The sequence below is a fragment of the Elaeis guineensis genome, chromosome 2 (assembly GCF_000442705.2).
Source record: "Elaeis guineensis isolate ETL-2024a chromosome 2, EG11, whole genome shotgun sequence".
Taxonomy (NCBI): domain Eukaryota; kingdom Viridiplantae; phylum Streptophyta; class Magnoliopsida; order Arecales; family Arecaceae; genus Elaeis; species Elaeis guineensis.
This window is the reverse complement of record NC_025994.2, coordinates 103,530,204-103,541,661: the sequence shown is the minus strand read 5'-3', so window position 1 is coordinate 103,541,661 and position 11,458 is coordinate 103,530,204. Positions and strand designations below refer to the sequence as shown.

Here is an 11,458-nt window from a genome sequence, read left to right as displayed (position 1 = left end):
GACGAAGGGCGGAAGCGGAAGCCGGAGTCCAGCACGGAAGGCCTCCTGGTACAGGCAGAAACAGCCAGGTGGGGGGTGCTAGTCCAGTCGACGGGATCAAGAAGCTCCAGATCGTACTCCGGAGGAACTCCATACTGAACCTTTATCAGTAAAAGTTCATCTGGAGTCAGAGAACAGGGAATGGCGCCCGATGCAAAAATCGGACGAGGCCCAGTCCTAGATGTGGGTTCGTCTACAGTATGAGGGTTCTGGGAGACTGAGGTGGACGAGCTCCTGGAACCGCTAGAGGCGGAGGTGCCAGAAGATATTTCAAACAAGAACCCTAAAAACCCTGGAGGAATTAGGCGAAATAAGAGACGAAAGGTTTACGGGGGACCAAACCAGAGGAATGCGGCAGAAGAAAAATAGAGGAGAAGGCCCACCTAGATGGCAAGAAAAGGAACAAAAGTTCCGGGACTAACCTAAGTCGCTCCGAAGGATGCAGAGGTGCGATGACAGGGATGACTTGAAGAACGCTTAGGGCCAAGGTGGACGCCAAGGAAGGTCAGAGCTTTCGAAGAGAAGGCAGACACCGACAGAACTTTCAGGCAGAATGAGACTCCTGGAGGTGGAAAGGCGGGTTTAAATAGACCCTGGGATCCGATGCTATAATGATCGCGGATCTCCCCAGGCCGACCCACGCTCGCCACGTGTCCCACTCGCCACAGCAGACGGTTAAAAGTGGCTGACAGCTGACAAAGCCATTACTGCACCGTACTTGGGACAACGCTCCAGCGGGAATTCTGAAAGGACTCTTCGGATCGCCCTAATTGGAAAAAGACTCCAGCATGTGCGCATTAAATGCCAGGATTTTCGAGGACGGTCGTGCGCAGGATTCGAGAGGGTAACTTCGGCTGTGAAAATTTCTCTGTACTTCATTCGAAACTCGAACTCGAAAGTAGGGGGACTGATGTTGGGTATAAAATACCCCCCAGTCGAAGTTCATGTCAGGAGTGACCCTCCAGAGATTCTACCGACGTCCGACCTTCGGCAGCATCTTTTCGAATCTCTCCGGCGGTCGAGCCTCCGCGACATTCCCAAGTTCTGCCGACGGATAAACTCCCACCAATGTAGGTCGGATTCTCCACGATGGACGGACTCCACCCAAGTTTCTGCGGTGGTCGACCACCTTCTAGTCTTCGTTCGGACTCCTACGGGAGCCGGACTTCTTCCCTGAACTCCGGCTGCGGGTAGTCTTCATCCGGACTCCTACGGGAGCCGGACGTCTTCCCCAAACTCCGACTGCAGGTAGTCTTCATCCGGACTCCTACGGGAGCCGGACATCTTCCCCAAACTCCGACTGCAGGTAGTCTTCATCCGGACTCTTACGGGAGCCAGACTTCATCTCCGAACTCCGGCTGCAGGTAGTCTTTATCCGGACTCCTACGGGATCCAGACTTCTTCCCCGAACTCCGACTGCAGGTAGTCTTCATCCGGACTCCTACGGGAGTCGGACTTCTTCCCCAAACTTCGACTGCGGGTAGTCTTCATCCAGACTCCTACGGGAGCCGGACGTGTTCCCCAAACTCTACCTGCAGGTAGTCTTCATCCGGACTCCTACGGGACACTGCTTCACTCCTTATAACAGGTTCCACGTGGTAGGCCACGATGATAGCCATGACTCCACTCCGCCACTCTTCGTAAGAAACTCCTCCTGGCCCCGAACGGCCCACTAGCAGGCAGTTACAAACGTCGCTATCAATCTGTTGCACCCTCCGCCTATAAAAAGGGGACCCCAGATACGTTATTCTTTAAGCTCTAATTTCTATCTCGAAACTCTGCTAAAATTTTCGTTCGAGCACTCCATTCTTGTTGAGGTAGAGAACTGACTGGAGCATCGGAGGGTCTTGTCGGAGCAACCCCAACTCCGGTTTAGACTTCCTTTGCAGGTCCCGACGGCGACCGCGACTCTCCCGACTCCAGCTTCTCCGACGCCGGCGGATTTTTGCACCAACAAATATATTAAATAAATTTTTAAAAAATTAAATAAGTCAAATGAATTGAATTAAATTAGATATAAATATGTTAAATAAATTTCAAATAGATTAAATATATTTTAATTAGATCAAATGTATTAAATAGATTATCTAATCTAATTAAATTTAAATATTAAATAAATTATATTTAAAATAAAAATATATTTTTTATATTAAATAAATTAAATAGATTGATCTGTGATACGTATCTATTTGATTTAAATGCAAGTTAAGTTGGACATAAGTTGGATTATATTTTATTAATTTTTTTTTGAAAAAATAAGATATAATTAAATTCGACGTTGCGGGAACAGGTGGTGTAAGAAGGGTTTATTTTATCCTTTTCAAAATTATAGGAGAGAATTTCTTGGTTCTTTCGAGCTTTTTTTTTTTTTTTTCTTAAGTACATGGATCTATTAAGATGGGCTAGTCATTCACGGTCCGACTTCCTTTTAACTGGGTTCAAATTATCAAAGGTGGGCGGTTGCACGCATGAGAGAACATAGCCACAGCGTCTGCCGCGTGACGTTCAAACAGTCCATTATTGGTGGCGGGACCCATTTTGCGTGGTGAGAAGTGGTTGAACATGTGGACCATCTTAAATATATCAGGACTTACTTAACAGCGTGTACTTTTCTTTATATTTTATTATTTTTCCTATGGGAAACACGAACTTTTTTTTTTTTTTACACAAGCAATGCGAGCGTACGAGCGCGTTCCGATACGACAAACCAATGGGGCAGCCCAATCACATCGCAATCCGCGCCGCGCCGATTCGTCACGTGCAGCCCCGTCAGCGCTGCGCCATCCGAATCACATCGCGATGCGCGCCGCGTAGATTCGTCTCGTTCAGCCCTCTCGCGCTGGGCCAGCCCAATCGCATCGCGATGCGCGCTGCGCATCAGAGAAATTAGAGATTTCGAACTTGCATCTACCGCCCGCGACAGACAAGCTGAGAGAACACTTAAAAATTGTATTATATTTTAATAAAAATAAAAAACTCCCTCTTCCTCCTCCTGCCGGGCGCTCGCGCCCTATATATTCGCAGAAGAGGGGCTCTGATTTTCATCACTGGAGAGGAGAGTGGGGGAGATAGGAGTGCTCATTAGTTAATGCGGCAGAAGGGGAGGTTTTACAACCGTAGTTCTCGGAGCTTCTCCCGGTCTCGCGTTGCTATCGAGGGCTCGTAGCTTCTCCTTCTCCTTTTCAGCTGTTTGTCTTCCTTCCCCTGCTTTAGCAACCATTTGTCCAGCCACACTTCAACGACCAGAATGGCTGCCATAAATAGTAAGAAAAGAAACATTGAACGATGGATATGAACAAGGTCCTCTCCTAGTCACCGAATTAAATAGGGATGTAACAAGACAAGATAATATTATTGTTATTGGCATTATTTTTATTTTTATTTTTTAATTGCGTTGACATAGAACCAAAGAAATCGAACGATCGAAAAAAATAAAAAAAGAAAGGGAACGCAGAGATCCAGCTCTTGAGCTGGAGTCTGTCCTGTTTCTGGATTTCTGATACGATGTGCCATGATGAGTTCTGCGGTAATCATGGTGACAGTGTACTTTGGTGGCAGGAGCGGGAGAGGAGGAGCGCACGGTCCAGAAGAGCTTCTGGATGGAGCACTCCAAGGACCTCAACGTGGAGGCCATGATGCTCGACTCCCGTGCCTCCGATCTCGACAAGGAAGAAAGGCCCGAGGTGCTGCTGCTCTCTCTCTCTCTCTCTCATGCATCGCAGGCGCTGTTATGGATTATTTTACTCAGGTTTTTGTAAATAGGAGTCCGGATGGGATTATCCATGCCTTGTGATGCTTTTATTATGATAAACGAGGATCTGTCTTCAAGTAGAATGCCATTCTGCCTTTTGTGTTGGGATTGCAGTACTGTTTTTTATTCTTCATGACTATCATGTTATAATGCACTAGACTTTTGACACCGCGTAGTGCCATTTCATTCGATAATACTTCGATTTTTTTTTTTTTTCTTTTTTAGGTCCTCTCTTTACTTCCGCCGTATAAAGGAAAATCAATTCTGGAGCTAGGGGCTGGTATCGGTCGCTTCACTGGTGAGCTGGCAAAAGAAGCCGGTCATGTTCTGGCTTTGGATTTCATCGAAGATGTGATTAAAAAGGTACTCGAATGTTCATTCTTGTGGAGAAACTATTGGTTCATGAAAAGTAGATCTTGATGCAATAGTCATGTATATTCTCACTAGATGTCAAATTTAATCTTGAATTTCCCCTATTTCTGCAGAATGAGAGTGTCAACGGGCATTTTAAGAATATAAGTTTTATGTGTGCCGATGTAACATCTCCAGACTTGATGATTGAAGCAGAATCGGTGGATTTGATATTCTCAAACTGGTTGCTGATGTATCTCTCAGATAATGAGGTGATTTGCACTTGACAAGTGATGCTCTTATTTTGACTTCGTTAGAAGTATTTCACTGAATTTGGCAAGAGTTCGGTAATTTTGTGTTTCTGGAGCTTGCTTTTTTTTTTTTTTTTTTTGACATAAAAGTATGCTGTTGCTTAAAAGTTTCACCTGCTAAAGCAAATAACTGTTGAGGACTTGTATATGGAGAATAAATCCTTGTATGATTGTCGTTAGACTGGTGATCACATAAGGATGGTTGGGAAGACAAACTTTCTTGGAAAGAAACAAAGACGAAGAAGGGAAGAGAATGGTAGTATGAATAATGGTTGTGGTGACGGAAAGAAGTGAGTGGCTTGGGATAATCTAGTCTCGTGTATTTATAAATTATCAATAATTATGTAAAAGAGGTGCATCCTTTACCATCATGACCCTCCATCTATACTCACTTATGAAGAGGTGCATCCTTTTACCATCATGTCTCTCTAACAATGGTTGCTTATGAAGAGGTGCATCCCTTTACCATCATGCCCCTCAATCCATAGTCACTTATGAAGAGGTGCCTATTGATTCAAAGCAAATGGCCACTAATCATATCCTGCCATCAACATGTCCTTTCATTACAACCATTCTCATGTGTTTTCCATCTCATATAACTGTTTTTACAATATTTGGATGCAATCACCCAGATTACATGCTAATTATAGTATGATCTTGTATCATGCGGCTAAATGATACATATAATCAGTATGCATCTTTGATAACTGTATCATGCATGTATGTACGTGCACATGAATGCATAGATATGTAAATTTGAGATTATCAGATTTTTTTTTTTTTTTTTTTTTTTAAGATAGCTTAGTTAGTTGCATCATATCAAAAATTTATCAGACCTTCATAGTAGGAATACTAGATTGATGAGATAATTAAACTCAGTGTGCTTTTTTGGGATGTTTGCTTGGCGTTGTAGTTCTTAGATGCTCACACTGGTCATATTTGCGTTATCCATTTCATGTATTGACCTTTGATGCTGTGCATTAAGAAGCATGTTCTTGTGGAAGCTGGCATCCAAATTTAGTTTTTTCCCCTAACTGTTTTCCATGCCATTTTCTATTCTCTTTTTGATTTTTGGATAAAGGTGGAAAAGCTGGCAGAAAGGATGGTAAAATGGTCAAAGGTTGGCGGGTATATTTTCTTCAGAGAATCTTGTTTCCACCAGTCTGGGGACTCTAAGAGGAAAACCAACCCAACACATTATCGGGAACCAAGGTTCTATACCAAGGTAGCATACGTTCAATTTAACCTCCCACCAGCACTGTGCTTTAGTCATTTTTGCCATCCAGTTTATTGATGCTTGTGCAGTTTGATTTGAAATTTGGGTGAGTGTTTTCTTCCTCGGGCCAAAAATGTTAATTCTCAAAGGTGACAATCCTCCATAGAAGGTTGAGACTTTTAGTTCGAATCTGTGCTTGTGTCAATTTTCAAGGGACAAAGGATTATGCAAAGTCCATGATGAAATGAAACTCTGCAAACACTGAGAATTTTTTCTCAGATTCTGTTGATGTGGGTTTCATGAAATTGGGAGATGGGAATAAGAAAAATGAATATGAGATAAAACATGAACAATTTACAGTTTCTTGGGGGTAACTTTACTAGCTCCATTACAAGGTGCCATATCTCTTTCCACATTTTGGTTTCTGCAATTTTAGTAGTTTTCCAAGTTTCACTCCAAGTTTCGGATTTTGGTAAAAAAAGTGGAAAAATTCAATAAAAACTTTTGAAAAAAAGAAGCAACTAAAAGAAGATAATAAAAGTTATTAGACGTTAATTTAGAGTCTTTTGTATTATATCGGTTCTTTCTATGTAAATTTTTTGACATTTTTGGTGTAAAGATGATATTGCATATAGTAAAATTCATCGAGTATGCTAGAATTTTATACTAAATGTATTATATGTTTTACCCATGGAAGGCCTTGCCAATTCGAATTGTCCCAATTGAGGCGTACTGACCTGAACTGGCATGATATCCAGTTGGTTAGGTTGTTCAGTCGGTAGAGAGCTCGAGCCAGTCCAAACCAAGTGGAACTGCCCAGTGCCACTCAATTTGGAGTGGTTTTGGCCCCTTATCCTTTTCTTCTTCCCTTGTTCCTTCTTCTTTCTTTCCCTTATCCTTTCTTTCTTTCTTTTCCTTCTCCGTTTCTTGCTTTTTCCTTTTTCTTCTTCTTTCCTTCTTTTCTTTCTTTTTCTTCTCCTTTCCTTGGTTTCCTTGTTATTCTTCCTCCCTTCCATTCTTTCTTTCCCTTTCTTCTTCTTCTTGCCTTCTTTTCTTTCTTTCTTCTTGTTTCCTTCCTTTTTTTTGTTTGTTTTTCTTATTCTTTCATTTCTTTTCTTCTTACCTTATTTCCTATCTTTCCATTTCTTCTTCTTTTTATTTTTCTCCTTCCCTCCATTTCCTTCCTTTAGGTCTTTTTTTCCTTCCTTTCTTTCATTTTCTTCTTTCCGTCCGTCCTCCCTTTCCTTTTGTTTCTTCCTTTCTCACATGGATGGTTAGTTTAACCATATTTTGAACATCACTAAAACTGGCTTTGAACAGTAACCAAAGCTTAATTAGGTACTAACAATACTACAATATGTCTAAACATCTGTAAACCATAAAATAATCCACAGAAAAAAAAATATTGAAAAAAATGAAAAAAGCTAAAAATGTTTTTCAGATATTGAACCTGTGTATTTGCATATTGAGTGTCGGTACATATGGTTCAATATTGTACCCCATTGGTCTCTATACAACCCCTATAGAGATATTTTTTTGAGTCTGAAGGAGTGGGAGCCACCATCAAATTACCTAGGTCCAGGTTCTTGGGGATGCCCCATCCAAGATTTGAACCTGGAACCTCTGGTTGCTAAGCAGAAGGGTGTGACCATTAGGACAAGCCCCATTTTGATAAGACAACCCTTAGTTAGTAACCTCTCTCTTAAGGTGTGAAATCAACTATTAGATGGATGCCATGTTACTGCTGAGTTGCTAACTTGGCTTTTCCTTCAAAGGTCAATTTTGTAAGAATGTTGTAACTATGTAGATCCCCTTAAAAATTTGGAAACAAATATAAGTTCTGTTGTCTCAAGAACTGTTCGTGCTACTTTGTATCTTTGTTTCTCCTTTTTTATTTTGTGGGCCTCCTTCATTTGCCATTCTCTTCTATAGACCACTTTATTTTCAAGCATGTTGTCATCCAGGATGGTACGGGACTTTCTAGTTCTGATGAACTCCATAAATTGGCTGCTTAAATGCTTGTAGAAGCACTGTGGCTGTATAGATCAGCTCTTTTCAGTTTATCATGTTTCTAGTTTCTGATTTAAGTTTTTTCATGCAGGCGTTTAAAGAGTACCAAACCTATGGTGGTGTAGGAAATTCCTTTGAACTATCTCTCGTTACTTTTAAGTGCATTAGGGCGTATGTAAGGAACAAGAAAAATCAAAATCAAGTAATCTCTCTCTCTCTCTGTGTGTAGCTTTTTTTACTGCATCATTTATTCCCAGCCAGAGTGGGTAATTGAGTGTTCAAACTATGTAGATCTGTTGGTTATGGCAAAAGGTCAAATCAACTGATGACAGGGGGTTTCAGCGCTTCTTGGATAATGTACAGTACAAAAGCAGTGGAATTTTACGCTATGAACGTGTCTTTGGGGAAGGTTTCGTGAGCACTGGAGGAATTGGTATGCAGAATATTATTTATTTTGTACTCTTTCTCTCTCTGTCATATGGAAAATGATTTAGTGCATAATGACCGTACACAAGCAGGCAGTTGTCTGCCATGTGCTTTTTATTTTCATTTCTTTGGTTCAATAATACTCTTGTTGCTTCTCTCTGTTAATTTTTCCACCAGTTATGCTTACTATAGTCTTTTTAATGATCAGAAACTACAAAGGAATTTGTGGCAAAGCTGGAACTTAAGCCTGGACAGAAAGTCCTTGATGTGGGATGTGGCATTGGGGGAGGTGACTTTTATATGGCCGAGAACTTTGATGTCGATGTCGTTGGAATTGATCTTTCGATAAATATGATTTCCTTTGCTCTTGAACGCGCCATCGGGTGCAAGTGCTCAGTTGAGTTTGAGGTTGCTGACTGCACCAAAAAAATTTATTCAGATAATACATTTGCTGTGATCTACAGCCGTGACACCATCCTTCACATACAAGTACGTGGACTCGCATAGTGTATGGTAGGAACAACTTGTGCATTTGGTTTTTGTACATGCAGAGTATTATCATGTTGTTTGGGTTGGATTGTAGCTCCTCTGCTGCTTCATTCTCTCTTTTACCATGATCAGGGTTCTTTATGAGGTTAAAAATTCTGATGACTGTCATATGCTGAGGCATCTGTTAAACCTGAGCCCAGTTTGGCCCACACCATACTATTAAATATTAGTATTAGATTAGACAATAATTCTGACCTCTATGAACAACCCCAGAACTGGCCAATAGCTGTCATGCAGACTGTTTTTATGACCCTTGAAATCTAACAAGATGTTTGACTAAAAGTTTGAAGTTCAAACCTTGACTGAGTGAGCTAGTCTAGATGCATGAAATGAAAACTATCGAAAACCATGATAAGTAGCTAGAGTTTGTGTTGATGGCTTAGTGGATTTTGTAATAGGATTGAAATTATGAGACAAGTTTAACTGATGAAGCTTGTGTTGTCAAAGGATGCTTTCCTAGATATGAATGAATGGTTAAAAGAAATTCACAGTCTACTCCTATCGCATGGTTGTGGTTGGTTGCATGTTTGTAATGCATCAAGTCCAAATTTTATTTACCATTAGAGAAATATACAGAATTTTGAATTTTGTTTCATGCATCAAGTCCAAACCTTCCTTTCATGATTCTTCGATAAATACTTTTCCTTTTCTCCATTCGTTCTTCCAATAGAGATCTCAATCGGATATTGAACTAGGAACTGTGATCTATGGTCTTTTTTTGAGGAATAACTGTGAATCTATGATGAAATCCCTTTTTCCTTTAATTAAGCTAGCATACATGCTTGATCAACTAAAAGGTTCTATTTAGCTGTTGCTGTAGAGACCACCATCAAGATGAAGGTTTTAGTGCTCATAACTTTTGCTGTCGGTTACTGTCATGAGTATGCTTTTAACAAGCAAATGTTCATTCCTTATGCTTCACTTGCATATGCAATATTGATCCTGAGTTCCTGACACATTGCAATTGTGAACTACCACTTTTTCGGCAAATTTCCTCTTAACATGAAACAGTTGGTTTGGATGACTTCCAATAATGTGGTCTTTTCAGGACAAGCCCATGCTGTTCAGAAGCTTTTTTAAGTGGTTAAAACCAGGAGGGAAGCTTCTTATTACTGATTACTGCAAGAGATCTGGGACACCATCAGAGGAATTTGCAGAGTATATAAAGCAAAGAGGATATGATCTCCATGATGTAGAGGCTTACGGTCAGGTTAGCCTCTCTCTCTCTCTCTCTCACACACACACACACAAACGCATGCATGTGTGCACAATCAGAGTTTGTCGAATTCTAAAATAGATGGTGTAAATAAATATTGTACTTGTTATCTATGTCTCATCAGATGCTAAAAGATGCTGGTTTTTACGAGGTCACTGCAGAAGATCGGACAACTCAGGTTCTGTCTTCACCCTCCCTCTTGCATGTAGTCTATTGAATGGTTTATGTAGTGATGCAGTGGCCAATGGCTTTATTGATGTGAAGAGCCAAACGGCCATTTGGTTAGTAATTGGGGAATAAAATCAAAAGCAAAATGTCAATATTATTGCTTTTATGTATTGCATTTGTGTTTAGAGTTCTACACATGTTTAAGGGATGCCGCTACTTTTCTTTCAGTTTCTAGAGGTTCTTCAGAGGGAATTGGATGCTGTTGAGAAGGATAGGGATGCTTTCATAAAAGAATTTTCAAAGGTATGCCTGTTTGTAAACATAACTTGTACAATTGTGTTCCTTTGTTAGACATAATTCTAAATATACCATTCCAACGGGATGTTCAGGAAGACTATGATGAAATTGTTGGTGGTTGGAAAGCAAAGCTGAAAAGAAGTTCCGTTGGTGAGCAGAGGTGGGGCCTGTTCATGGCTAGAAAGAATGATCAAATTCACCAGTGATTTTTCTAATGATGCCTCTCACTTTTCTTGTTGATCTTTCTTGAGCTTAATTAGTTGTTATTTGTGTAATTTGGATTGCGGTTCATTATCTGATGGCATTTTGTGAAAGACAGCTGAGGGCATTTGGTTTTTACCGATTAATGGAATAATTAATATAATGTTTGAAATTTGATTGCTTTTCCAATAAAATTGCATCACCCTGCTTCTATTATTTGCTTTTGATGACTTGTATCAAGGGGCAGTTAGAGTATTAAACCCATCAATAATATGTAGACGTGCGGTGAGAGCCACATATGATGGCTTTTGCCAACTTCGGCCTCCTCCATCTCTCCGCCGTGGCAGCGGTACGGAGGGAGGCGGTCATAAGCAACGCTATCACAGCGCCAGAATGGGGGCGTCCCGATCATATTTTTCTGAAAACATTTTCGAGCTTAAACTCGAGCTCAGATAGGGTATGAAGTCAAACCTTCGAATCAATTCCCAAAAAAAAATCCCTTAAGCAGACTTGCATGGGTTTGATTATGAACCCAATTCCGACGCTAATATAGCAAACGGGAAATCAGGATTATAAACTTGCTCTTCAGCTTTGTGGTCTTCCTTCTTTTGTATTTTCCCCAAACAATGCCGGCAGGGTATCAAATTAAAATTGGATCTAATAGTTCCAGAAGGGAGCTTACTTCGTATTTTCTTGTATTTACTGCATTATTTGACGTGGTATTATTGCATTCAATGTTATATTTACCACAATATTGATGACACTCATTTTACTTATTTTCATCAACAACGTGCATAGACTGGATGGCTTAGGATTTTCAGACAGTTAAGCAAGGTTGCTAATCAAGTATCGTTGTTAACTAGTAACATTTTCATAAGAAAGCTAAGTAATATGTCACCCACCACCGTCTATGGCCATTTTGG

General features: G+C 40.6%; 1 protein-coding gene across 3 annotated transcripts; it reads left to right on the top strand.

Annotated features, from left to right (window-relative positions):
* Positions 1-3,042: 3,042 nt before the first annotated feature.
* Positions 3,043-10,751, top strand: LOC105044847 (phosphoethanolamine N-methyltransferase 1). Of its 3 annotated transcripts, none has more exons than XM_010922895.4 (12): positions 3,043-3,302; positions 3,598-3,722; positions 4,016-4,153; positions 4,276-4,413; positions 5,534-5,677; positions 7,770-7,880; positions 7,970-8,111; positions 8,313-8,593; positions 9,702-9,863; positions 9,994-10,047; positions 10,266-10,340; positions 10,427-10,751. In XM_010922895.4, the coding sequence occupies exons 1-12, from the start codon at positions 3,287-3,289 to the stop codon at positions 10,538-10,540; spliced, it is 1,500 nt and encodes a 499-aa protein (XP_010921197.1). In that variant the 5' UTR covers positions 3,043-3,286; the 3' UTR covers positions 10,541-10,751. The 3 variants fall into 3 exon arrangements, with proteins under 3 accessions (XP_010921197.1, XP_019711272.1, XP_073108531.1); XM_019855713.3 differs by having other exon boundaries at positions 3,075-3,339; XM_073252430.1 differs by lacking the exons at positions 3,043-3,302; positions 3,598-3,722 and adding an exon at positions 3,755-3,787.
* Positions 10,752-11,458: the final 707 nt, after the last annotated feature.

Bases quoted from the DNA above. Each gene is read 5' to 3' on its own strand.
- LOC105044847 (XM_010922895.4), top strand. The intron at 7,881-7,969 runs GTAATCTCTCTC...CAAACTATGTAG, and splicing joins ACAAGAAAAATCAAAATCAA to ATCTGTTGGTTATGGCAAAA. The intron at 8,594-9,701 runs GTACGTGGACTC...TGGTCTTTTCAG, and splicing joins ACACCATCCTTCACATACAA to GACAAGCCCATGCTGTTCAG.